The 25,178-nt window shown below is 63.5% G+C and overlaps 2 protein-coding genes across 8 annotated transcripts; one reads left to right on the top strand and one right to left on the bottom strand.

Moving 5' to 3' along the window:
- Nucleotides 1-302: 302 nt before the first annotated feature.
- On the top strand, nt 303-15,289 carry ADGRE5 (adhesion G protein-coupled receptor E5). Of its 4 annotated transcripts, none has more exons than XM_046685490.1 (20): nt 303-426; nt 3,161-3,208; nt 3,344-3,493; nt 4,819-4,974; nt 8,234-8,365; nt 8,931-9,077; nt 9,536-9,682; nt 9,768-9,814; nt 9,948-10,025; nt 10,954-11,131; nt 11,214-11,321; nt 11,470-11,693; nt 12,254-12,433; nt 13,208-13,399; nt 13,546-13,772; nt 13,911-13,977; nt 14,079-14,170; nt 14,245-14,413; nt 14,493-14,591; nt 14,681-15,289. In XM_046685490.1, exons 1-20 carry the CDS (start codon nt 387-389, stop codon nt 14,708-14,710), a joined length of 2,511 nt encoding a protein of 836 aa, XP_046541446.1. In that variant the 5' UTR covers nt 303-386; the 3' UTR covers nt 14,711-15,289. The 4 variants fall into 4 exon arrangements, with proteins under 4 accessions (XP_046541446.1, XP_046541445.1, XP_046541447.1 ...); XM_046685489.1 differs by having other exon boundaries at nt 3,329-3,493; XM_046685491.1 differs by lacking the exon at nt 8,931-9,077 and having other exon boundaries at nt 3,329-3,493.
- A 92-nt stretch (nt 15,290-15,381) lies between these two features.
- On the bottom strand, nt 15,382-22,821 carry DDX39A (DExD-box helicase 39A). Of its 4 annotated transcripts, none has more exons than XM_046685494.1 (11): nt 22,688-22,821; nt 19,189-19,400; nt 18,933-19,060; nt 18,077-18,169; nt 17,557-17,740; nt 16,811-16,929; nt 16,331-16,462; nt 16,125-16,234; nt 15,889-16,033; nt 15,619-15,766; nt 15,382-15,533 (listed from the first exon to the last, which is right to left on the bottom strand). In XM_046685494.1, the coding sequence occupies exons 2-11, from the start codon at nt 19,394-19,396 to the stop codon at nt 15,517-15,519; spliced, it is 1,284 nt and encodes a 427-aa protein (XP_046541450.1). In that variant the 5' UTR covers nt 19,397-19,400; nt 22,688-22,821; the 3' UTR covers nt 15,382-15,516. The 4 variants fall into 4 exon arrangements, with proteins under 4 accessions (XP_046541450.1, XP_046541451.1, XP_046541452.1 ...); XM_046685495.1 differs by lacking the exon at nt 22,688-22,821 and adding an exon at nt 22,156-22,282; XM_046685496.1 differs by lacking the exon at nt 22,688-22,821 and having other exon boundaries at nt 17,557-17,707; nt 19,189-20,040.
- Between the last annotated feature and the right edge of the window lie 2,357 nt (nt 22,822-25,178).

Raw genomic sequence — 25,178 nt, 5'->3', positions numbered from 1 at the left:
CCAGACGCCCCCGCCAGCGCCACAGCTCGTCACCCGCGCAGATGGGGCCGCGCGGAGGGCGGGCAGGTTGCGCTTGGCCGCTGCGAGCGCGCCTGCACCGCCCGGGCTCTGAGCCGCTGTCGCCCTTTCCTGTTGGCTGCCAGCCGCGCCGCCAGTTCCGGGGAGGGCCCGGCCCCCTCCCCGCCCTCCATAAACGCTCGGCTCCCCACCTATAAAGGCCCGGCCCCCCGCCCCCCCCCCCCCCCCCCCCCCCCCCCCCCAAAAGGCCCCCCCCCCCCCCCCCCCCCCCCCCGCCCCCGCCCTCCATAAAGGCCCGGGCCGCGGGGCGCCGCCCAGCGCGGGAGCCGCACGCCTGCCCGGTCCTGGATTCCCCCGCGCGGCCCACCATGGGAGGCGCCCGCCGCGGCGGCCTTCTAGTCCCACACGGTGAGCAGTTTGAGCCCCTCGGGGGGACCCCGGAGCCCCGGGCACCAGCCCTCGGCACGTCACCCCCTCTCGGTGGAGAGTGCGAGGCGCGGCCGGCGGCCCCGGGCGCACGGGGAGAGGGAGGGGCGGCGCCCGGGACCCCACGCCCGGCGGGAGCCCCGCTGCTCCGAGACCACCCCCCCCCCCAGAGGGCCCCCTGCGCTCTTTGAGGGAGCCGCTTAGGGGCCGCTCCCTAAGAGGGGGAACTGAGGCACGGGGGAAGACTGAGGGGCAGAAAGGGAGCGTTGGGCCGTCCCCGCGGGCAGTTGCTCTGAACGGAGAACCGGTCCGTCCTCAGAGCCCGCGGGCCCCTGTGGCTCCGCTCCGCGTGGACGCGCCTCCCCGGCGGTCCTAACTGTTACCGGGCGCACGTCGCCCGAGCAATCGGGCAACAAAGAGAGTGACAAAGTGGCATTCGGGGAGCTTCCAGGGGGTTCCCTGTGCCGGCCCGGGGCAGGCCTGAGCTCAGCGCCCCCCACCCCCCCGACGGGAGCGGGAGACGGAATACGAGAGGCGCGCGGGCGGCGGGCGGGCGGCCCCCTCGGAGTCCGAGCCTCCCTTTCTGCACCTGCCGAGCGGTGAGCCCGCTTCCAGGCTCCCGGGGTGCGCGCCCCGCCTGCTGCGCGCAGCGAGCGGAGAGCAGAGAGCGCGCGGCGGCCTGCCCGGCGGTCCCAGCACGGGGGTCCCTCGGCGGTGCCCGCCGCTCCGGCCCGGCCGAGGAGCGGACCAGATGGCCGCAGCCGCCCGCCAGCAGCGCCTGCCCGCTCCTGTTTGGGCCACGGCCAGGGCCCCGGGGGAGACGGCGGCGCGGCCCGGAGCGCCCTCCCGCGCGGGTCTGCGGACCCCTGTCCCCCGGAAGCTCCCAGCCTGGGGGCGCTCGAGCCGAGCCCCTGCCCTGGGCGGCGGCGCGGGGCTCCCGCCGGGAGGGCCGCTTTGTGGTCTGCCCGGCAAAGAGGAACTGGGCAACGGGGCGCGGCGAGCGGGGAACTAGCCCAGCCCTGTGGCCGGATCGCAGGAAGAGAGGGGGGCCTCACATGAGGGAGGGGCAGGCGCTCCGGCCTCAGTTTACCCCGGTGGGGAGGGCCTCTGGGCCCAGCGAAGTCTCTGCCCCTTACCAGCCTGCCGGATATCAGGTTTGGACACAGGGGCGAGCGGCCAGAGCCCCCTCGGGTCTGCAGCCCCACAGCCCCTCAAGCCAGCTCACAATGAGGACCCCGGAATTCCCCGGGGAGCCCCCCCAGGGGCAGCGCTGAGTCAGCCTTTCCCGGGGCCCCGGGGGCGACCCGCCCGAGCCCCCCCCCCCCCCCCCCCCCCCCCCGTTTGGGTCACCCTGGATTCTCCGTGTCTGTGCTGTCCCCAGATGCCAGATGGGCAGGGACTGGCTGGACGTCTCCCCATGGCCTCCCCAGCCTCCACCTGCTGCCCCTCAGCCCTGCCCAGTTTCCACTGCCCCATCCGACTGTTCCTCTATCTCCCCCTCCATCTCTCTGCCATCTTGGCCTCTCTGCCCAGGTTCCCTATTTCTCTGCCCATCTCTCTCTATCTCCGTCTTAACTTCTGCCTGTCTCTCTGTCTCTCTCTCTCATCTCTTTATTCTCTCTCTCCTTCTCTGTCTCCTTTCTCTTCTCTCTGTGTCTTTATTCCCTTTTCTCTGTTCCTTTCTATCTCTGTCTCTTTCTCTCTCTCCATCTCTCTGTCTCCTTGTCTCTGTGTCTCATACGTTTTTTTCTTTTTGCTGAGGAAGATCAGCCCTGAGCTGACATCTGTGCCAATCTTCCTCCCCACTCTATATGTGGCTCGTCACCACAGTATGGCTGATGAGTGGTGTAGGTCTGCTCCTGGGAACCGAACCTGCAAACCTAGGCCACCAACACAGAGCATGCCGGACTTAACCACCATGCCACCAGGTGGCCCCTGTCTCTCCTCTCTCTTTCCTCTCTCTCCTTCTCTGTCCCTCTCATGAACGGCAAAAAGACCCCATCTTACAGGCCCCTGGGACTTGAGGAGGCCCCCAGGACACGCCCCAGGAGGAGGGGCCGCTCGCGCCACCCCAAAAGCCCACCACGTCTTCCTGTGTGTGGGGAGCCTGGGGTGAAACGTCACCGCTGGGTCCCAAGCCAGCCGTTGGGGCTGACAGATGTTGTAGGCGTGGTGTCATGCACCTGTGTCCCTCAGGAAGGATTTGGGGCGGGAGTAGATTCACGAGGACCCAGGAGAAGCCCTGGTCCCACCCCTCGTTTGTCCATAAAGAGATGATGATGATGGCGCACACTTCCACACACCAGGTGGTGTCTGCGTGCTTGACTCTCACCCTAGTCAGAAAGTGGGTCCCGTCCTCATTTTCCAGAAGGGAAACTGAGGCACTGAGAGGCGGCTAACCTGACCAAGGTCTGGGATTTGAACCAAGGCTGCCTCGCTCCAGTCTGTTGACTGAGCTGCTGCCCGAAGGTCAGCCAGAGCCAATACCCCCACCCCTGGGCTCAGGCCCCTCCCCATCCCTCGGTTCCTGAAACCCACCCCAGGCAATGGCGCTGGAGGCTGTGGGAGCCCAGGCAGTGGCCCCTGCTGGCTCTCTCCCCAGCAATGGACAGAGCTCTGGGTGTCGGCAGCCCTGCCCTCAGACCCGTCACCCTGCAGCCTTGCCAACTCATCCCTGCTCTGGGGTCCACCCTGACCCTCCCTCTCTCTGTTCCAGTGCTGGGTGTCTTGCTGATTCTGTCGGAAGCTGGAGGCGGGCAGTGGGGTGAGTCTGCTGGGAGCAGCTGGGCCCACTTCCAGAGCCTGGGGAGGGACCCTGGACCCTGCCCCGGCCCCCAGCCCCTGGCCCAGCCCTCACCTTCTGACCATGGTCCTTGTCCCACAGCCTCTGCCTCCGCAGCCTCTGCCCCCGCAGCCTCTGCCCCTCCAGGCTGTGCTCCCTGGTGCCCTCGGAACTCCGTATGTGTCAATGCCACCACCTGTCGCTGCCATCCGGGATTCAGCTCCTGGTCTGGGGAGATCATCACCAGCCCTGCAGACAGTTGTGACGGTACAGTCGGGGCTTGGGGTGGTGGGGGCACGTGGGGACGGTGGGGCACAGCCCAGGGCCCTCAGGAGATGTGGTGGCTGGCTGGGGCCTCAGCCTTTGTCCTTGGGATCGTCAGCAAGAGCAGAGAAAAGAAAGGAAAAGATGTGAAGGTGGAAAATCGAAGTGGACAGGCATGGCTTCCTGCAGAGGGATGAGCCGGCCTCCAGGAGGCTGGACGTGGGCCTCGTTGGACCCTTCAGGACTGGGCAGTGGCAGAGCGTCTGCACCCCCGACTCCGGCTCTTCCCACTGTGTCCACATCTGGGATGCCAGCCCCAGGGCCGAGAAGAGTGAACTAATTGGGTGGGTCAGTGGGTTCTGGTGCCAACCCCATGGGGAGGGGTCCCCACTCCAACAAGCGACCCTCGGGACACCAGCTGGGGGTCCTGCGATTCAGCTCAGCTCTGGCACTGTCTCCGGGAGAGAGCGTCAGACCCCACAGCTTGAGGGTTTGGTCCTACAAGACTGCCCCCCAACTTCAGCAGGCGCTGTAAGTCCGCGGTGCCCAGACCCCTCCTCAGGTTCGCTCAGCTCACTGGCCCAGCTCACAGATCTCAGAGAAGCGTGTTACTTCCTAGACGCCGGTCTGTGGGAAGAGGACAGACCTCAGGGACAGCCTGGTGGAAAGCCGCAGGGGGTGAGGTGCGGGAGGACGTGGCCCCAGGCCCTCTCCAAGTGGCCCCTCTCCCTGCACCTCCTCGTGTCCCCAGCCCAGAAGCTCCTGGACCCTGTCCTTTGGGGGTTTTATGCAGGCTTCATGCCATAGGCACAATTGATTAAGTCTTTGGCCACCGGTGACTGATTCAACCTCAGCCCCCTCCCCTCCCACAGGGGCGCGTGGAGGGTCTGAAAGTTCCAACCCTCTAGTCACACTGTGCTCCTTGGGCAACCAGCTCCCATCCTTAGGTGCTTTCCGAAGGTCACCTCGTTAACAAAACAAAAGACACGGTTATCACTCTCAACACTTAGGAAATTCCAAGGGTTGTGGGAACTGTGAGCCAGGAACTGTGTGCGAATGCCGAATATATATGAGAAAATATATTTTGGTCATCTGAATGAGCAAATCCATATTTCTTATAAATCACAATATTGCAGTGGGTTTCTTCAGGAAGTGCTTGCTCCAGCCACGGCCCAGCCTCAGCAGTGTTGCCTGAGAGGCTAATTCTTTCCAAAAAGACACTGATTAAGTATCAGGCCCCTTGCTGGGGAGTCCGGTAGGCGATGGGATCTCTGCCCTGAAGGAACTCTCACCTTTGGGAGGTGACCCTCTGCCCTGTTGTGTTCCAGACATCAACGAGTGTGGACCACCCTTGGCGGTGTCCTGTGGAAAATTCGCGGATTGCCAGAACGTGGATGGGAGCTACTACTGCACATGTAGCCCAGGATATGGGCTCGTTTCTGGGGCAACAACGTTCAGAAACGAGAGTGAGAACACGTGTCAAGGTAAGAACCACCTCTCATCTTCCATCCCCTCGTCGTGAGGTTTGGGGTCACCTGAGCCACTCCTGCAGTGTCCAGGGGCAGGGCCCGGCTTACAGGTCTGGGTGGGGACGGGGTTCCTGCGCCTGTCCCTCCAGCCCAGAGAGGCCGGCGGCACAGAGCCAAGGGCGCCCACCCCAGCTTGAGCCCGCTGGCTGTGTGGCCCCACCCAGGGTGCTCGTCCAGAAATCACTGTTAACATGCAGGATGTGATAATACTATTGTGACTTTGTGTTTTTGTAAAAAAAAAAAAAGAGCTCCCATCTTATAGACGAAAGTGGCTTTGCCTCTTGTTAACTGTGTGACTTTGGACACGTTGGCTGGCCTCTCTGTGCCTCAGTCCACCCATCTGTAGAAGGGAGGTGACAATTTGGCCCCTCATAGAATCGCTGGGAAGGTGCATGAGGTTGCAAAGCGCTCAACAGTGGTGGCCGTTGGGTTTTAAAATTAGAATCATCGTGTCCAACGAAGGTGCCCTCTCCGGGCATCCTGGGCCGGCCCCGGGGGCGCTCAGGGGGCAGCAGCCCTGGCGGGCCCTGCCACAGTCACACTGTTGGTTCTGGCGCCCACCTCAGACTGGGAGGAGCAGCCTCCAGGCGGCACCGCATCACTCCTGCTGAGGGGCAGGCGGGCAGGGCGGAGCCAGAAGGGGAGGCCCGGGATGGAGGACACCGCCCTGCAGCGGGGGGGTGGGGGGGGTGGGGGGGGTGGGGGGGACACCACGGACTCGCAGGTCCTAGCCCCTCCCGCGTGCAGGCCGAGGGCAGCAGAGCTTCCTGGCCGGAGGGAAGGGGGACCTGCACCTTCCTGGAGCCCAGCGGGCGGGGGGGCTCCATCCACCTGCTGCTGGTCCACCGGGGCCCTTTGTGGGTGAATGTTGTGCCCCATCCCTGTGGCCTGGCCAGTGGACACAGTCTTCACGTGAACTGGACAAAGGCCGCTTGTGGCCAGGTGAACACAGTGTGCTTGGGGAAGGGGGAGAGAGCTGGTGTTCGGCCCCCACTTGCCCCCTTGGCTGGATATCCTTGCAGTGAGCGACCTGCACAACTGCACATGGTGGTCGTGGATCCCACTCACTGTGCCCGGGCCGGGGGTGCTGCCCGCCCACTCTGTTGAGCCGCCAGCACAGGCAGTGGTGGTTGTGGATACTGAGGCGGCGCGTTGCTGGGTTAGAAGCAGGCCAGGGCTGAGAGAAGAAGACTCAGCCGCTGAGCAGAGACGGGGATGAACAGAAGCGAGGTGGGAGGGGCCGGCCCAGTGGCGCAGTGGTTAAGTGCGCATGTTCCGCTTCTCACGGCCCAGGGTTCCCCGGTTCCGATCCCGATCCCGGGTGGGGACATGACACTGCTTGGCACACCATGCTGTGGTAGGCATCCCACATATAAAGTAGAGGAAGATGGGCACGATGTTAGCTCAGGGCCAGGCTTCCTCAGCAAAAAGAGGAGGATTGGCAGCAGTTAGCTCAGAGCTACCTAAAAAAAAGAGCGAGGTGGGAGAGGGACCCCCACAGGCCTCAGGGTGGGCGATGAGGAGAGTGAGCCTGCTAGCCTGGGCCAGGGCCTGCCGCCCTCTGTGCCGGGATCAGCCGGGCCGTCTGTGCAGCCCCCACCTCATTCCAGCCGTCGCCATACCACAGATGCATCCGCCCGGGCCCTGGCAGGCAGTGTGCTGGGGCAGGAGCCTGGGCCGGCCCTGGGCCCCTCACCCCACTTTCTCCAGGCATCAGAGGCCATCCTGGGCCCCCATCTGGTCCCCCGACCCTCTCTGAACCCCATGGCTCAGAACCCCCCACAGAGGGTCCCTTCCGCCCCTGCCTACCAGGCGTCTTATTGGCATCAAACAAGGCTGGGGCGCAGGCCGTGTGTCCTCTCTGCCGCCATCAGTTACTGCCACCCAAGACCAGCCCCAGCGGTGCCACGTGGCTCGGCCACCAGGAGCCCCTCAGACCCTCGGCCACCCCCATCTAGAAACTCAGAGGAGGCTTGAGGGCGGGCCCACCGTCCCCGGCCGACCATGCCCCTGGCCGGCAACCCCGCTGGTGACGATGCCTCCTGGCACCTGACCCGGTGGCTCAGCCTCCATCGACTTCTCTGAACAAGGCGCTGCCCGGACCCTCCCCAGTAGTTTCAGCTCATGGGCCCGTGGGCAGTGTGGATGACCGGGACCCAGGGGGAGCAGGGTCGGGGGTGGATAGCGTGACATGGGAACCCCCTACACAAACTCAGAGAATCAGGTGACAGAAGAGCTCCTGTCTGGACCAAATGGCTAGAGAGGGCGTCATCATGGACCATCGCCCCAGGCTGACCCTCTCCCAAGGGGGCCAATCCAGGGAGCACCACTTGGGCCCAGAAGATGGAGGCAGAGGCCCACCGTTCTGCGTCTCTGTGGGGAGGCCGAGGGCTGAGAACACAGAAACCTCCGCCACCCCTCGCCCATCAGCACCTGCTCCCCTTCCAGCAACCCAGCCCTCGCCCACTGCTGGCCTTGATCCGATGTGAATCTCCCCACTTCTGTCTGTCCAGAGGATGTCTTCATGGGAATCAGGAAAAGGCACCTTCACAGCCCCAAGGCTGCCTGGCCGGATGTCAGTCAGCCCCACTGTCCACCCAGCCTGGCGCCCGCTGGCCAGAACGCCCTGGACTGTCCAGCACTATCTTCACTTTCCCTTCTTCTGTTGAACGCCTCCTTCTGCAGGGGCCTGGCTCAGGGGTGGCTCGTGGTCCATTTCCACGGAGCTGGAGTCTCAGAGTGAGCGTGGATGGGAGAGCACTGTCCTGTCATGCTCACAGGGATTCCAAGGAGAACTCAGCCAGAAGCATCCGCCCTGAGCAAAGGCCATCACTGGGTCCAGGATAGTGCTGCTCGGGGAACGCAGCATTTCCCTGCTCTCAATCCCAGGGAGGCCCACCTGGCCAATGACCACATCCTCAGAGACAGGTGGACTTGCTGTCCCCACCCGGGCTGGGAGATGCCCAGGGAGGCTGAGGGAGTCAGAGCTGGGGACAGGGAGGACTCAGGCTGCCTCCAGCCACTTCTGGACATCAGCGCATCCAGGCCACCACATCCATCCTCAGGCCTCCATGTGAATGAGAAAAGGCGCCCACTCACCCGGGAACAGACAGTGGGGCCTTCCAGATGCTTCTCTGCCAGGAAACGTGGCTGCCTCCCAGCCCAGAGGGCTGCCCACGGCTGCAGGCCATGTCACCTCTCCTTCCCCTTGCAGACGTGGATGAATGTCAGCAGAAACCCAGAATCTGTAAAGGCCGCAGTGTCTGCATCAACACCCTGGGCAGCTACACCTGCACGTGCCCGCCCGGCTTGGAGCTCAACCCGAAGGACCCGAATCTGTGCACAGGTAGAGCCCTGGGGAGACACCGAGGCTGGATGGACTGGGAAGGAGCCGAGGCGGGTCCTGCAACCCAAGGAGGAGCCGATCCTCAGGCCCTGCGACGCTGACACCTGTGGAGCCTGCCCAGGGGACCGCCTCCCTGAAGGTCCCCGACAGAGCAGGGAGGCAGATGGGTCTCTGGGCCTGGGTCCCCCGTGGAGCCCCCTGCCCCTGAGAGCACCCCTAGACCTCGCCCCTTCCTCGTCTGTCACACGGGGGCAGGAGGAAGCTGTCACTTCCACTTTCCAGAAGGGGAACCTGGACCAGGGCCCGGGATGGAGCCAGCAAGAGTCCTTGGTCAAAAAGTCCAGCCCTCATGACTCAGTTTCTCTCCTGGTTTCTCTGCCTGTAAACTGGGGGATGTGGTCCCTGCAAGGCCACGTTGCAGGGAGGCCACCATAAGGTGCTTTGAGGGTGAAGGTGAAGTTCACCAGGTGGTGGCGCGTGCAAGAATGCTGGGGTCCTAGTGCCGGGCAGTGAGGGGCGTGCAGTGAGTGGAGGGCAGGGCCTGACCCTCTGGCTTTGTCCTCAGATGTGAACGAATGTGCCTCGGGGCACAATCCCTGCCACAACTCCACCCACTGCCTCAACGTCGTGGGTGGCTACAAGTGCTGCTGCCGCCCTGGCTGGAAGCCGGTTCCTGGGTCCCCCGAAGGCCCAGACAGCACCGTCTGTGCAGGTCCAGAGCTCAGCGGCTGCACTCCTGGGGACCTCCACCCAGAACAGCTGCTCACATACTCGATGGTTCCCAAGCAGACCCAGCAGCATGAAGGCTGGGGGTGCCTGCTGGGCCAGGCACTATGCCTTTTGAGACCAAATGTGAAAACATCTGGGGGTCCTGGGGAAGGAGCTGGGGTACCACGGGGAAGGTTCCCGGGACCCCAGGCAGCAGCTGATTACTAACTGGGATGAAGGTTCCCACTATTTCACAAACCTGCACATCCGTCCGGCTCACCTGCTAGTCACCTCTGCACTCCCCATGACCTGGGGTCACCACTCGGGGTGTGCTGTCACCAAGTGGCATCACCTCCAGCGAGTGGGCCAGGGGATGCAAATATGGAGAAGGGGCGGGGCGTGGAGGGGAGAGGGGCCTCATCCAGGCTGTGACCTGGCCTGACCCCATCTTCGTGTCCCCAGATGTCGACGAGTGCAGCTCCAGGCAGCATCCATGTCACAACTCCACCGCCTGTATCAACACCGTGGGCTCATACAGGTGCCGCTGCCGCCAAGGGTGGACACCCCTGCCGGGGTTCCGGGACAACCAAAACACCACTGTGTGTGAAGGTACCTGATCTGACACGACCCCAGACTCCACCCCAACGAGCACAGACCCTCTCAGCCCTAATGAACCCCTGTCTGTCCCCTGCAGAGATGACCTTCCCCACCTGGACTCCGCCCCCTGGAATCCAGAGCCAGGTGAGTGCCCCCAGCAGGGACCAGGAGGCAGGAATTCCCCCCCTCCCCCGCTGTCAGCCAGTTTTCCCCCAAGCTCCCCACCCACCCTCGAGGCTCGCTGACTCCCTGACCCCTTCTGCTCCCCTCCCCCCAGCGTCTCTCAGGCTTCTTTGAAAGAGTCCAGGATCTGCGCAGACACTTCACACCAGCCTCGGCCCAGGACACCGTCCAGGTAGGGGCAGGACCCAGGGGCCCAGGACAGTCCCCTGCGGTGTCTGGGGGATGCTTCCGTGTGAGTGGAGACAGCCCCAGCAGGGCCTCTGCTCAGGGAGACTCATGTCCATGTGCGCCACATACACGCCGTGTCTACACCAGTTACTCAAGCGCGGACGTGCCCACACAGCCTGAAACACGCGCGTGCACTCGAGGGGGAGAAGGGAGCAGTTAAGGATTTTCTCTCTGGAGCTGGGCCACGAGGGTTCAAATCCCCCTCCCCACCCACTGCCCCTCCCTGCCGTGTGACTTCAGGCAAGTGACTCCGCCCCTCTCCTCACTTCATAAATGAACTAAGAGAAGAGGCTCCAGAAACAGCAGCTGGCGCCCGGGGGCGCAGGGTGGAGCTGGTGCGCACTTAGCGGGTAGAAAAGTGGGAGCCCGTATGTCATTTTAAATTTCCTGGTAGCTACATTAAAAAAAAAAAGTACAAGTAAACAAGGGAAATTACTGAGAAAATGGCCTTTAACCCAATAGATCCAAAATATTACCATTTCAACACAGAATCATAAAAATGTCACTGAGATATTGCACATTCTTTTGAACTAAGTGTTTGCAATTTTGCCGCGTATTTCACACTTCAAGCTCAGCTCCATTTGGAGCAGCCACATTTCCAGTGCCCGACGGCCACGTGGCTCGTGGCAACTGTTCTGGGCGGAGGGGCAGGAGGCCCATCCTGAGGGACGTTGAGCGCCGTGGCTGTGACACAAACACAGGCCACAGGCTGCGCCCTCACTGGTCTTCTGGCTCCTGCGGGGTCTCGATGACGCCCACGTGTGCTCCGCAGGCCCCGGGTGGTCCTCCTGTGTCCCTGGTGGGGGAGAGCTGGGTCATTCAGGCGGCCCCTGTGGTGCGATGACCCAGCAGCTGTCACCCACCACCCCCAGGACCTCATCCAGTCAGTGGACGAGCTGCTGAAAGCCCCCGGGGACCTGGAGACCCTGGCCCTGCCTGACCGGCACCACACGGTCACCCACCTGCTCTCGGGCCTGGAAGAAGTCCTGAGGACCCTCGCCAAGGCCGTGCCTGGAGGCTCCTTCACCTACCAGTCTCCTGCAGGCACAGGTGAGGCCTCGTCCTGCCCTGCCCTCCCCAGCCCCACGTGCGTCCTGCCCCGGACCCCCACTCACTGCCCCTCTCCCCTCAGAGCTGTCCCTGGTGATCCAGGAGCAGGGGCACGGGAACGTCACCCTGGGCCAGAGCCACGCACGGATGCTCCTGGACTGGGCCGTGGCGGCCGGGGCTGCGGGGTCGGGTAAGGCAGGGTGCGGGGGCACCCGTGGAGAGGGAGGGGGCTGGGATGTGGCCAGGGGTGAGGGTCAGACGGGCCCCCAGGAATGGCCAGCTGGATGAGGCATCTCAGGGAGGAGGGAGGGCAGACGGGCCGGTGTGTCTGTCCGCAGGCCCCACCGTGGCAGGCATCCTCTCCAACCCCAACATGCAGAAACTGCTGGCCAACGCCTCCCTGGAGCTGGACCCCGAGAGGCAAGCTGAGCTGGAGGAGACCCACGAAAGCCCCCTCTACGGCGTCCAGTTGAGTCTCCTTTCGGCCGTCAACTCGGTCTTTCTGAGCAACACGAACACGACGAAACTCGACCCCAAGGTCACCTTCGCCTTCTCCCACCCTGTGAGTCCTGGGGCGGGGAGGGGTCAGCCCCACTGCTCACCCGGTAGCCAGGGTCACAGTGGTCCCTCTGCAGCCCACCTGCGCCCACTCTGCTCCTTCCTCAAACCTCAGGGCCTTTGCGCTTGCTGTGCCCTCTGCCTGGGACACCTTTCCCTCCCGTGACTCAGCCCTTTCCCTGTTTCCAGTGTGTTCAAATGTCCCCTTCTCTTTTAGGCCTCCCCGGACCTCCTTACTGAAAATTACAACCTGGAGCCACAGCTCTCCTTCCCCTCCGCTGTGTCTTTCTTTTTATGTTTTTAAATAGCACCTAACACCTTCCAACACACTGTCTAGTTTACTTACTTATCAGGTCTATTATTTACCATCTGTCTCCCCGAGCATGTCAGCCCCCCAGGGCAGGGACGTGGGTCTGCCCTGGTCACTGCTGCGCCCCCGCCTGGCACACGCAGCAGGTGCTCAGCGGGCAGCTGCAAATGAACAGCATCCTCAGCCTCAGCCCGCGCTCAGGACCCAAGGGGGGTTCCAGGCTAACCTCTCTGGTCAACCCCACCTGCCCACAGCCAGAGAAGCCCGGGACACGGCAGGAGCTGATCTGTGCCTTCTGGAAGGGAGCTGACGACGGGGGCGGGCACTGGGCCACCTCGGGGTGCCGGACGCTGGGCAGCCGGAACAACAGCACCACCTGCCAGTGCAGCCACCTCAGCAGCTTTGCCGTCCTGATGGCCCACTACGATGTGGAGGTGAGGGCCGGGGCCACCCTGAGAGGCCCACAGCAGGCAGGGCTGGCCGAGGGGCCAGGTGGTGTGGCCCGACTGGTTCTGTATGTACAACCCAGGAGGCCCCCTGCTGCACAGCCCAGCCCCTTCCCTGGGACCCCCCAGACCCTGTCATGAGCCAGCAACTAAACAGTGTGGCTGGCACTGCAGGCTCTGCTCTGGCCAGTCTCCTAACTGCCCACCCTGAACTGGTTGTTAAATATTGCTAAACACTCCTGATGGAGCACAGCTTTCTGGATGTGGCCCCAGGGGGCCACAGATGCGCTGGGCCATGGGGATACCTGGAATGGGCCAGACAGAGGGGGAGAGGCTGGTGGTCCAGGCAGAAGGCCGTGGGATTTGGGGAGCTCATAGGCAGGGCCATGAGGCAGGGCCGGGTGTGGGAGGGGCAGGAGACAGGGCAGAGAGGTGGGCCCCTCAGTGGTGGAGAAGAGGGATGTGGCCCGTGAGGCCTCACTGGGGACCTTATTGGAGGAGCAGTCTGGGTGCACAGTGGGGAGGCCGATCAGGAGGTGGCCAGGGAAGCATAAGAGAAGGGGGAGCCCTGCTGTGCCCAGGGGTGGGGTGACTTAGAATGAGAGACATAGCAGGCCTGCTCAGACGTCGCCGGCAGAGGAGGTGGGGGAGGTGGGCCACCTGATCAGAGCCCTGCAGGCCAGGCCCGGGAGTCTGGGCCCACAAGGAGGGCAAGAAAACCTCAGGGTGCTGACGGCGGCCCACCCACCGCCCTGCGCCTAGGACGAGTTGCTGGCCCTGATCACGACTGTGGGACTGGCGCTGTCGCTCGTCTGCCTGCTGCTGTGCATTCTCACCTTCCTGCTGGTGCGGCCCATCCAGGGCTCGCGTACCACCCTGCACCTGCACCTCTGCATCTGCCTCTTCGTGGGCTCCGCCATCTTCCTGGCGGGCATCGACAACCAAGGCGGCGAGGTGAGCACCGGCCCGTGGGGGTCCCGCTCTCACCTGAGAGCGCCGGGCCAGCCCCAGCCGACGCGGCCCCGCCCGCCCCCGCCCCGCCCCCGCCCCGCCCCCGCCCCGTGACGTGGCCCCGCCCGCTGACGTGGCCGCCCGCGCAGGTGGGGCTGCGCTGCCGCCTGGTGGCCGGGCTGCTGCACTACTGCTTCCTGGCCGCCTTCTGCTGGATGGCCCTCGAGGGCCTGGAGCTCTACTTCCTCGTGGTGCGCGTGTTCCAGGGCCAGGGGCTGCGCACGCGCTGGCTCTGCCTCCTCGGCTACGGCGTGCCGCTGCTCATCGTGGCCATCTCGGCGGCCGCCAACAAGCAGGGCTACGGCCGCCCGCGCTAGTGAGTGTGGGGGGCGGGGGGGGGGCGGGGGGGGGCGGGGCGCGGGGGGGGGGGGGGGGGGGGGGGGGCGCGGGGGGTCGCGGGGCGCGGGGGCCAGGGGCGGGCCAGGGCCCTGACAGGATCCCCTTTCTCTCCCAGCTGCTGGCTGGACCTGAGAGGCGGCTTCCTCTGGAGCTTCTTGGGCCCCGTGATCGCCATCATCCTGGTAACCGCCCCGCTCCGCCCCTGCAGCCTGAGCCCCACCAGGGCAGCTCTCCCTGCGAGCCCCGGGGACGCCCCTAATCCTGATTCTGTGCCCCCGCCCAGGGCAACGCCGTCATCTTCGTCACCACCGTCTGGAAGCTCACGCGCAAGTTTTCTGAGATCAACCCGGACGTGAAGAAGCTGAAGAAGCTCAGGTGAGCGCAGGGGCGCGGCGGGGGCTGCGGGAGGGGAGGGGCGACGGCGCACTGCCACTGCCCTGCTCCCCCAGGGTGCTGACCATCACGGCCGTCGCCCAGCTCTTCGTGCTGGGCTGCACCTGGGTCTTCGGCCTGTTCATGTTCGACCCGCGGAGCTGGATGCTGTCCTACGTCTTCTCCGTCCTCAACTGCCTGCAGGGCCTCTTCCTCTTCGTGCTGCACTGCCTGCTCAACAAGAAGGTGGGTGTGCGGCCGCGGGGGGCGGGCGGGCCGCCGAGGCCCCCCTGCTCCTCCCTGACCTGGCACCCTGGACCCCCAGGTGAGGGAGGAGTACCGGAAGTGGGCCTGCATGGTCACCGGGAACAAGTACTCGGAGTTCACCACGTCCACGTCTGTCTCCAGCCAGAGTCAGACTCGGGTAAGGCAGAGCCTGGGCCAGGGCTGCCGGGCTGGAAGGCTGCCTCGGCCAGCTCGGTCTCAGGTCTCACCGGGCTTCTTTCCCTCCAGGCCCTCAGGTCTTCTGAGTCTGGCATATGATGGAGCATGTGACCGGGTAGTTCAAGCCAGGCCAGCAGCTCCTGCGGCCACAGCAGCTTTTGCACATGCCGAAGACTGTCCCCTCCTCTCCCGTCATTCTGCTCAGCCTCCTGCCTCGGCCCCCATGTGCGTGACGGAGGGGGGTCAACAGTTGCTGCCTGGCACCAAGCCCCAGATGGCTCAGCCAGGGTGGAGAGTCCCACCTGCTGGGCCTGCTTCTGGCTGCCTCTCTGCTCCCCGCTGACTGACTGGGGCTCGGGGGCGGGGCGGGGCTGGCCCAGGGCCCGGACAGACAGGGCTCCCGTGCCCGCCTGGCCCTTTCCCCCGGCTGTCTTTGCTCCAGAACGAGAGGCCAGGGTGCTGGGGTTCAGCGCCCCTGTAAGCTAAGACTGAGGTCGGGGTGGGAGGAGGGCAGGGCCCCTCCCAGCCCCACTGCCCGAGGCTCACGGTACAGAGGCCCGTCTGCTCGTGGTGCAGAGGGTCCTCCTTGTTTGGACGGTTGTGAATGGTGTGTAATGTTTTTCTATCTGTATAAACCTTTCTATGTTGACACTTAAAATTAAATATCACACTGATACACAGGTGGCACTGCTCGCTGGCTGGGGTCTCACTGGCTGACCCAGGGTGTCCCAGAAACATGGAGCCACCACAAAACAGACGAGACAGGGAGCCAGGCTTCCATAATACAAATTTATTCTGACACAAATCTACAGCTTTCAACGGTAAAAGAAAGGCCACTGTTGCCTAGGAGGACTGGTGGCACGAGGGGGAGCAGGGGGGACCTGGGCCGTCCGACAGGCGCGAGGTTACCGGCTCTGCTCAACTGTAAGACACAGGGGAGGCTGGTTAGCTGGGGGAATGGGGCCCACAGCCCCCCACCAGGCCCCCGGCCGGCCCAAGTCCCTCACTGTATGTGGAGATGTCGATCTCTTCCGGAAGCTCTGCGACATTCACTTCAAACCTGTCCTGAACGTCATTGAGGATTTTGGCATCATTCTCGTCAGACACAAAAGTGATGGCCAGGCCCTTGGTGCCAAAGCGCCCCGCACGGGCCACCTGCAGGGAGATGGGAGCAGGGATCAGGCCAAGACCTCGTGGGTGGACAAGCAGGGCCAGGCCCTCACGCGCCTCCACCCCGAGGGATTGTTAGGAGGGGACACCTCTGTGCAGCCACTCACCCGGTGGAGGTAGGTGTCCGAGTCCTCTGGCATGTCGTAGTTGAAGACGATGTTGACTCGCTCAATGTCCATCCCTCGGCCAAACAGATTGGTGGCCACCAGGATCCGCCGCTGGAAGTCCTTGAACTGCTGATAGCGCGACAGGCTGGGTGCAGGAGGACAAGGTGGCCGTCAGACACGGGCTTCTGGGCGGGGCGCCCACGGAGCTGCCTGGGCTGCGGGGCGCGGGCACTCACCGCTCCTCCTGGGCCATGCCCCTGTGGATGGCGATGGCCGGGAAGTTCTGCTCCACCAGGAGCTGGGCCAGGGCCATGCAGCGCTGCACTGACTTCACGAAGATCACCACCTGCGGGGGGCGCAGTCAGGGCCAGAGTCCCCGCGCCCTGGGCTCCCGAGGCCCAGAGGCCCAGAACCCCAGACAGGCGACCCGAGCGTCTGTCACCTGGTTGAACTCCAGCACATCCAGGAGGTCGAAGAGCTTGCGGTTCTTCTCGCTGTCCTTGAGCTTGACATAGTACTGCTGCAGGCCGTGCAGCGTGAGTTTAGTCTCGTCGTCCACAAACACCTCCATGGGCTGCGCGGGAAGGGGAGCGGGGGCGGGCGGGGCTCACTCCTGGGCACCCCGCCTGCCCAGGACCTTCCAGCGAGTGGCTCCTGTGCTGCGATGCTGCCCCGAGGGCCTGCTGAACCCCAGTAAGTGCTTCTCTCCCAACGGCCGGATCTAAGCTCCGGGCTGGCTCAGGTGGAGGCCGAGCTCAGCTCCCAGCTTGGCCAGACCGAGGGGAGGGAAGGAGGGCTGCGCCGGCCCCCCAGCATCCTCCTGCCGTGAGGGCAGCGGGTGTCGTGGAGCAGCCACAGCTCGGGCCCCGGCCAGCGGGCGGAAGCTGCTGCACGCGGTCGGCCACCGTCTCACCCTACTCACGTCCTGCATGAACTTCCTGCAGACGGGCCGGATCTCCTTACTCAGGGTGGCGCTGAACATCATGCACTGCTTCTCGTGGGGCGTCAGGCGGAAGATCTCCTGCACGTCCCGCCGCATGTCTGGGGGAAAAGAGACAGGGCGGGGCGTGAGTGCCCGCCGGGCCAGGACCCCCTCCCGAGAGCAGACCCGGCCCTCCCAACCTGTGCCAGGGAGCCCTGGGCACCGTGACGAGGGCACTGGGAGCCGAGGAGGGAGGGCGGGCGAGTCCCGGCGCTTGAGGGGCTGGACTCGGCGAGCGAGCGCCAGGAGCTGCCGTCACTTACACGCTGCGGCGGAGCAGCCGAGCCAGCGCCTCGAGCCACACTTCAGGGAGGGGAGCCTGAGGCAGAGACAGCCGCTGGGTGAGGGCTGCAGCCGCCGCCGGGCACAAGCCCACCTCCCGCCGGCCAGTGGGGCTGAAGAGTAGCCCCAGGCGCGAGGCCATGGCACTGCTAGGGCTGCCGTGTGTGTGCCCATCAAACGCTCCTGCGGGCCTGTGGGCCCACTTGGCCTGGGCTCAGAGGCAGCAGGCCGCATTCTGCCAACACTAGAACTTTCCCCAGTTCACTCACAGAAGGCCCGTGTGCTGGGTGCCCACATGACCCCACTTTGGGGAGACCTTCGGCCAGGGGGCTGTGAGGATGGGGGAGGGTGCGGCTGAGGCTGGGCGGGCCTGCGGCGGCCCTGCACCCAGGGGGGACACGCACCCAGCTGCTCCAACATCTTGTCGCACTCGTCCAGCACGAAGTGCTTCACGTGCTTCAGGCTGAGGCTCCGGTTCCGCACGAGCGCCAGGATGCGGCCCGGTGTCCCCACCACGACGTGCGGGCAGTTCTTCTTCAACACGTCTTCATCCTTCTTGATGGAGAGACCCCCAAAGAACACAGACACCTGTGTGGGCAGACAGAAGTTGCCTTTCATGCCAACGGCCACCCTGTCCATCACCTAGTCCGTGGCCCTGCCACCGCAGGCCCCAGCAGGCCCCCAAACCCCAGGCCTGTGGGTGGGAACAGGAGAGGCCCGTGGGGCAGAGGCCGGCCTGAGAGCCCGGCCACACTCCACTGAGAAGGAGCCCCAGGGCTGAGACGCAGGCCTCCGGGGGCCATGCATGATTCATCAGGCTTTTCCGGAGCAGATACCACCACTGCCCTAGACACAGCTGCTGCAGCCAAGCCCGGAAACAGGGGCCGAGGCCAGCAAGGCTGCAGAGGGCCAGACAGGGCTCACCTTGACGCTGGGCATGTACTTGGAGAAGCGCTCATACTCCTTGCTGATCTGGAAAGCCAGCTCCCGAGTGTGGCACATGACCAGGACCGTCACCTGTGGGGCGGGCAGGGGAGACACTCAAGGCAGGGCCCACACCAGTGCTTTTCCCTCAGCATACCTGGAGGTGCCTGGCCGGCCGCTCCCACCCCTAAGGCCATCCAGGGACCCCATCCGCATCTCCGCCTCCTCACAGCCTGAGCTCCCTCCCTCGGCCTCCCTGGCCTCCCACAGCTCTGGGGGCCTCTGTCTCCGCACCAGGGTGCAGGCCTGGATAACAGTCCCACCCAGCCTCACCGGTGACCCACCCATGACCACGAAGGGAGGCAGCCCTCGCCTTTAGACCCAAGCCCCCAGCACCGCGTGCCCAGAGCACACCTCCCACTAAAGCACCCCTGCCCTGAGGAAACAGAGCCCAGCCCCCACACACGGCTGAGGGGGGCACCCCAGCCTGACAAGAGCAGAAGGCTGGTGTTCACCCCAACGATCCCCTAGGACCGTGGAGGACAACGTTGGTCACATGAGCAGACAGCTGGCGCCCGTCTGCAATAATGGCAGTAAGGAAACCGCGTTGTGTGTGACGCCGTCATGAACGCTGCCATCTAGAAATGTACACGACTCGGGGAACAGCCCACCTCCAGACGGTGGGCAGTTCTCCGTTTTTTCTCTTGCCTTATTTTTGGGGGGTTCTGTTACAACTCAGTACTGTACTTAATTTCAAAGGCCCACATAGGAGCGAGGGCATGGGCGTTTGGACGCAGAGGAGCCAGGCTCCCGCTGCCTCGGGGAGCTTGGCCTGGCGGGGCAGGCGCCCACCCACCTGTCCGTTGACGGGCTCAATCTGCTGCAGGGTGGCCAGCACGAAGACGGCCGTCTTGCCCATCCCAGACTTGGCCTGGCACAGCACGTCCATGCCCAGGATGGCTTGGGGGATACACTCGTGCTGGACTGAGGGAGAGAGCGCGTGTGAGCCTCAGCAACCGGACACTCTCTCTGTGCAGGCCCCGTGCCAGGTCCTGAGGGGACCATGGTGCGGGCGGTGAGAGGGCCTTGGCGGGAAGACCAGGGAGGCGTACCCTCAGACGGATGCTCAAAGCCACAGTCCACTATGGCCCTCAGCAGCTCCGGCTTCAGCAGAAAGTCCCGGAAGCCAGAGCTGTGGATGGAAACGTAGGAACCCTTGACATCTTTCTTGGGGGGAGCTGGCGTGCTCTCGGGGGGAGCCTGTGGCTCTTCGTCCTCCTCGTAGTCCAGCAGCTCATTTTCCACATCCTGTTCCGCCATGGTGCTGAGAACAGAGGAGGGAGGAAGGGCCGAGGGAGGCAACTGAGCTGAGATGCATGCAGAAGAACCCACCAGCGAGGGAGCTGAGGGAGAAGGATGCACAGCAGCTGCGGGCGGCTGCCACCAGTCCGACGAGAGGCGCGATGCGCCAGGGTCGGGTTGGGAGCTGGCACAGAAGCACCCAGCTGAGGAAGCCGAGACCAGACATCACTCTCTGATCAACTCTCTCCCGTGCTCCCCATGTGACTCCACCTGTACTACGCCTCTGAGCCACCTCACAGCTCCCCGAACCCTGCCAGCCACACCCACACATGCACATCCCCCTACCCTCCAAGGGCCTCCCACTGTCTCCCACTGAATCCCCAATTCCTGCCCATGGACCCCACGGCCCTCCTCATTGGCCCTGTCAACCACCCCCAGGCTTGCTTGGCTCCTTGCGGCACCCCACCCCGAGCTTTCACAGCCCAGTGCACCAGCGGGAACGCGCTGCTCCCAGATCTCTGCACAGTTGCCGCCTTCGCAGCCCTAAGGTCTCAGATCACAGGAAGGGCCTCAGACCATCTAGCCTGAGAAGCCCCCTCGGCATTGCTCCGCAAGAACCCCACCCAGCCCACACGGGCAGGACCTTGAGCTCTGGGGATGGGCTGCTGGGCTGCTGGGCTGCTGGAGAGAGCGCAGAGGCTGCCCAGCCCTGGCTCCCCTACTGTGTGGTCTGCACAGGGGAATAATTAAGTGCTGTCGTGAACAGGCCTCCCATTGGGCCCAGGCCGACAAAAATACAGCCAAGAGGATAAATGGAATTAGCACAAAGCTCGGTCGCCTCCTGGCTTTATTTAACCCAACACACACAAGGTGCCCACTGGGTGCAAGTACCAGGACCCCAAAGGCAGGAACAGCGTCTCTGGTCCTCCCTGCCAGAGCCAGTGTCCAGCCTCTAGCCTCAGGGTGCGAGTGCCAGAGCAGCCCTCCTTCCGGAGCTGGACACTCAGGGGTCTGGGCCCAGGCTCCGGCCCTCCTGTCACTCGTCCTGTGACTCCATCCAGCCCCAGGGCTTTAATCCCTGGGCAGAAGCTTCCCCAGCTGTGTTTCCCTCGGCAATCTCTCCCCGCAGCCCCAGACTCAGCTACAGCCCCAGACTCAGCTATGGCCAACTCTTCCACACCTCCCCCCGCAAGGAGGGCTCCGCACTCCACTCCTCCTGCAGGCCAGCTCTCCCAGCTCAGAACAGGCAGTCCGTTCTCGCAATGGCTCTGTCCCTTCTCTCTCACCCACCCTGTCCGGTCAGCCAACAAAGCCCACCAGGACCATCAGGCCACTTCTCACCCCTGCGCCCTCACTGCTCCCAAGCTCCCCTCCCCTGCCTTTCTTTTAAATTAGAACAGTTTTATTGAGATAGTCACATGCCACACAACACACCACTGAAAATGTACAGGTCAGCGGCTTTTAGAGTCAGTACAAATGTGAAATCAGTACACAGGCTTAGAACTTCATCACCTCAAAAAGACTGCACCCTTTAGTTTCATCCTATGCTCCCGACGCCCTTGGCAATCACTAATCTACCTCCCTGTCTATGAATCTGCAGACTTTGGACACTTCATATAACGGAAGCACGTGAGATGTGACGTTTGTGCGTGGTTTCTGTCATTCAGCATAACGTTTCTGAGGTTCATCCATGTTGCAACACATGTCAGAACTTCATCCCTTTTCGTGGCTGAGTAATACTCCGTCGTATGGGAACACCGCAGTTAGCGTATCCACTGTCGGCTGGCGGGCAATTGGACACTGCCGCCCCTGGCCTGCATTAGGCCAAGAGCCGCCTCACTGGTCTCCCTGTTTCCCATCGCCCACCCCTCTCCATGCACTCTCCACAGCAGCCAGAAGGAGCCTATGTAAGCTAAGTCAGAGAACGATCCTCCTCTGCTCAAAACCCTCCCCGAGCTCCTGCTGCACTCAGAACAAATCCAGAGTCCCCATCACGGCCCCCAGGCCCTGCCTCCTCTGCTCAGAGGCCATCACCCCAGCGCCCTCACACTGGCCTTGCAGCTGCACCTCAGACACGCCGGGCGCCTGCCCTTGCTGCCCCTGCCGCCTCGAGTAGGCACGAGTCCCCCACTCCTTTCAGGGCTCTTCCTGCTTGCTCTAACCTAAGAGCAACCTAAGGCGCCCAGAACAGCCCTGGCCGAACGAACGGAACTAGAACCAAGGCCTCCAGGTCGAGCTCAGGGCTGAGGTGGGCGCCTCTCCTGTCCTGGTTCTCGGAAGAGGCCTTCCGACACCAGCCCCGAGGAGTCGGACCGGCAAAGACAGGAGGGGTCCTTCCCCAGGCAGCAGCACAGGAGCCAGGAAGGGCCAGTGGCAGAAGCGGCCCCAGAAGCTCCCGGGGACCGGGGCGGGGTGGGCGGGCTGAAGACGAAGCTGCAGGAGCCGGTCAGGCCCAGGTCGTCGCTGTGTTTGCTCAACAACGGGAGCGCTGAGCAGGGCTCCGAGTCAGGTGACTCCATCGGGACTCGCCGGGAGCGATGTGGCCGAGCAGAAGACGGAGGGGAGGAGACGAGCGGCTGGGAAAACCAGTCGCCAAACGGAAGAGGACCGACAAGAGCGGGGCGTGAAACAGGGAAGAGCAGGGCGCAGCGCCCGGGGAGCCGCGGGCAGGAGGGAGCGGGGGGCGGCGCAGACGCGGGGTCACCGTCGCTGGCTTCTGCCGGGGGGCAGACTTGGGGGCAGACGCGTTTGAGGCACCGGACCTCCCGGGAACTGACCGGACAGGACGCAAAGCTCGGAAGGAGGCCGGCCTGGAGGGGAGGCGGCGGCCCGCCCTCGAGCGCCCCGGGATGGGCCGCCCCGCCGAGCTGGCCCTCCGGGAACAGCCTCTTCGCCCGGAGCCTCTGGCACCGCGAGCCCCAAACACCGCAGCAGCAGCGGCGGCAGCGCAGGGCGGCGGGGCCCTGGGCCTCGGAGAAGCCCGCCACGCCCGCGCCCTCCCCGACCAGCCCGGGGCCGCCGAGACGGCAGGATCGCCCTCGGCTCGGGCTCGGCCCGCCGCCGCAATGACAGCCCCTCCCGGAAGCGCGCCCCACGCCCCGCGCGCCAACGGCCGGCCCACCCCTTGCGCATGCGCGCGGCGCCCAACGGCTGCCGCCGCGCGACCTGCGCCCCAACTGCCCCGCCCCCCCGTGTCTCGCGCCCTCCTCTCCTGCTCCTCCCTTCGAACCCCGGCGTCTCCCCTCGCCCGCTCGCCCAAGGGCCCCACGTCCCCGCACCCCAGTCCCGCGCCCCGGGCCCGCCGCTCACTTGGCCCCCCGTTCGCCTCCGCGTGCTGCGAGAAGAGCCGCCCGACTCCGGTTACCGGTCGCGCGCCTCGACCCGAGCTGTCGCGCTTCCTGTCCGCAGCATCCGACTGCGGCTCCGCTCACTGGAGCGCTGGCTTTTCATTCAAGAGAGGCGGAAGCGGTGATTGGATCTTGCGGGAGCCGCCGGGAGGCTATTGGTGGAGAGAGGAAAGAGGGCGTGTCTCAGCCTTGGGTTCACCTAAAAGTAGGCGCTCGAGTGGGCTGGCTAAGGCCGGGGTCCACCCGCGCTCGGTCACGTGATGGGCGTTTTGCGCTCGGCGGGCGCCGCCATGTTTAGTACTGGCAATCGAAACCAGGATGGTTGGCCGATGGCGAGCGCCTTGCCCTTATGAAGCGTGGCTTCCACGCCGGGCAGGAAGCGCGGGGCTTCCGCTGTGGGCGTGTCCCTGCGCCTAGCGGTCCCCGCGGGAGGCAGGGCGCGTGCGCGGGCTCCGGTGCGTCGCGGGCGGCGCCGGCGGTGGGTGAGGGGTGCCCGGCGGCGGACAGGCGGTCGGAGCAGTTCCCTCGGCTGAGAGTGGCGTCCTGGGTTAGACGCTGCCGGCGACCGCTCGGGCTCAGGCGGCAGAACCGCAACCAGGATGCTTTCTTTTAATGCTCACTTTTTCCCCGTATTAGATTATTTTCCCCCCAAGAACGTTACCGAGGTAAAGTTTATTGTAAAAGTAACAGGGCCATGAGTTTTGACGGTTGTCACCCGAGTGACCTGACGGGCGAAGACGTGGAACATTTGCGGCCCCGGAAGGTTCTGCTGGGCCCCTGTCAAGTCAGCCACAGCCCTGTCCCCACCCACGAGGCAACCACTGTGGATTTCGATCAGTGGTTTGATCTGTTCTCGGATCGCACGTAGATAGAATCATGCAGTAGGTCGTCTCTTGTGCCTGTCCTCTTTTGCTCTCAAAGTGTTCTGAGATTTGTCCGTGTTGCCGCACGTATCAAGACTTCATGCTTTTTCACTGCTGAGTAGTATTCCACTCTGTGGCCGCACCGCAGCATAGCCCAGACGGGTTCTCCATTCACCCGCTAATGGACAGTTATTTGTCTTCAGCGATTGGCCATTATTTATAAAGCGTGTACGGGTATTTTTACAAACTTGAGTTCACTTCTCTAGGTTAAATACCTAGGAGGGGAATGGTGGCCGGAGGTCACGGGTGTGCTCAGCTTGAGTAGATCCCGACAGCTATCCTAAGTGGTGGTTCCACGTTGCACTCCCACCGGCACCGTGTGGAACTTCCAGGGACTTGCAGTCCGTGCTGGCACCTGGTGTTGTCAGTCTTTTCTCAGCCATGTTTAGGTTTGGGGATTTGGGAGGGGGAGGGGAGGCAAGTAGGCCAAGCAGAATCAGCCCGCTCCAGCCCTCCCTCTCCCTCAGGCCCTGACACCGCTAAACCTTCCTCCACAGTGTTGCAAGAAGGTTCTAGCCTTTGCCTCCTTTAGTGTAGGCTACCTGGGGGTCCATGTTCTAGACAACAGGTTCAGAGCTGAAGTCACCGGACGTATAACTTCAGCCAAAAAGCCCAGCGAAGAGAAACCAGTGTGTGTCCAGGCCGGAGGGGCTCAGCACGGTGTAAGCAGACACCGTCCGCATCATTCACAGGGCGCCCTGGGTGCCTGGAGGGGCCGGGATGCAGGAGGCATGGAAATTCAGGCATCAACATAAATCATATTTGAACGCACTATTTTAAATCAAAATTAATTTAAAAAATCTGTAACGAACAAAATAGCAAAACTTTAAGAAACAGTGCTGTATGGAGCTGAGCCCTATTGGCCCCTGAGGCGGAAGGAAGAGATCAGGATTGCTGATCCTGGCTTTATTTGGGTTTTTCTGCATTAATTTTGATTTTTTAATAAATATTACATTAAAACCGTGTATCTCGAGGTGTTTTGGCGCCGCCTTAAATTTTATGCCCAAGGCAAGTACTTCACTTCTCGTTACCCTAGTCCCCCACCCTGGTGCTCAGCCTGGTTCTGAGAAATCTAAATATACCCACAGATTGGATCCCCACCAGGAGCGGAGGGACGAGGCATGTGCGTTAGCATCTCCATTGCAGGGGGGCAGGCCCAGGCCATCCCTCCAGGAGACTTGTCCACATCCTCTGAAGGTGGAAACAGAGGGCACAGCCAGGTAACTTGGGAGCCTGGAGAAAACCAGTCCCCGGGGAGAGAGGAGGCGCCCAGGGAAAGCAGGCGGGAGGCGAGCTCGGATTAACTAGATCATCTGAGACGAGGATGGAGGAGGCAGCCGAAGCCGGCTGAGTCCAGTTGAGAAGTCTGGGAAAACAGGAAAACACCCCAGCACACCCACGATCTGTGCGGCCAGGGGGCACTTCTACTGTTTAAAAATATGTCCGTGCCAGTTTTAAATCCAGAAGAGATGGGAGCCTCCTAAAGTACGTCTGCCAGCCAAGAGGAACACATGCTAACGTTTGTCATGC

This window comes from Equus quagga, chromosome 14 (assembly GCF_021613505.1).
Source record: "Equus quagga isolate Etosha38 chromosome 14, UCLA_HA_Equagga_1.0, whole genome shotgun sequence".
Classification (NCBI taxonomy): Eukaryota; Metazoa; Chordata; class Mammalia; order Perissodactyla; family Equidae; genus Equus; species Equus quagga.
This window is presented reverse-complemented; position numbering and strand designations above follow the sequence as displayed.

Coding starts and splice junctions, on each gene's coding strand:
- ADGRE5 (XM_046685489.1), top strand. CDS start 387: ATGGGAGGCGCCCGCCGCGGCGGCCTTCTAGTCCCACACG. Junction 3,494..4,818: donor CCCTGCAGACAGTTGTGACG/GTACAGTCGGGG, acceptor GTTGTGTTCCAG/ACATCAACGAGTGTGGACCA. Junction 12,434..13,207: donor TGGCCCACTACGATGTGGAG/GTGAGGGCCGGG, acceptor CCCTGCGCCTAG/GACGAGTTGCTGGCCCTGAT.
- DDX39A (XM_046685494.1), bottom strand. CDS start 19,396: ATGGCGGAACAGGATGTGGAAAATGAGCTGCTGGACTACGAGGAGGAC. Junction 18,170..18,932: donor TTGAGCCCGTCAACGGACAG/GTGGGTGGGCGC, acceptor CCCGCCCCACAG/GTGACGGTCCTGGTCATGTG. Junction 16,930..17,556: donor CAAGATGTTGGAGCAGCTGG/GTGCGTGTCCCC, acceptor CTTTTCCCCCAG/ACATGCGGCGGGACGTGCAG.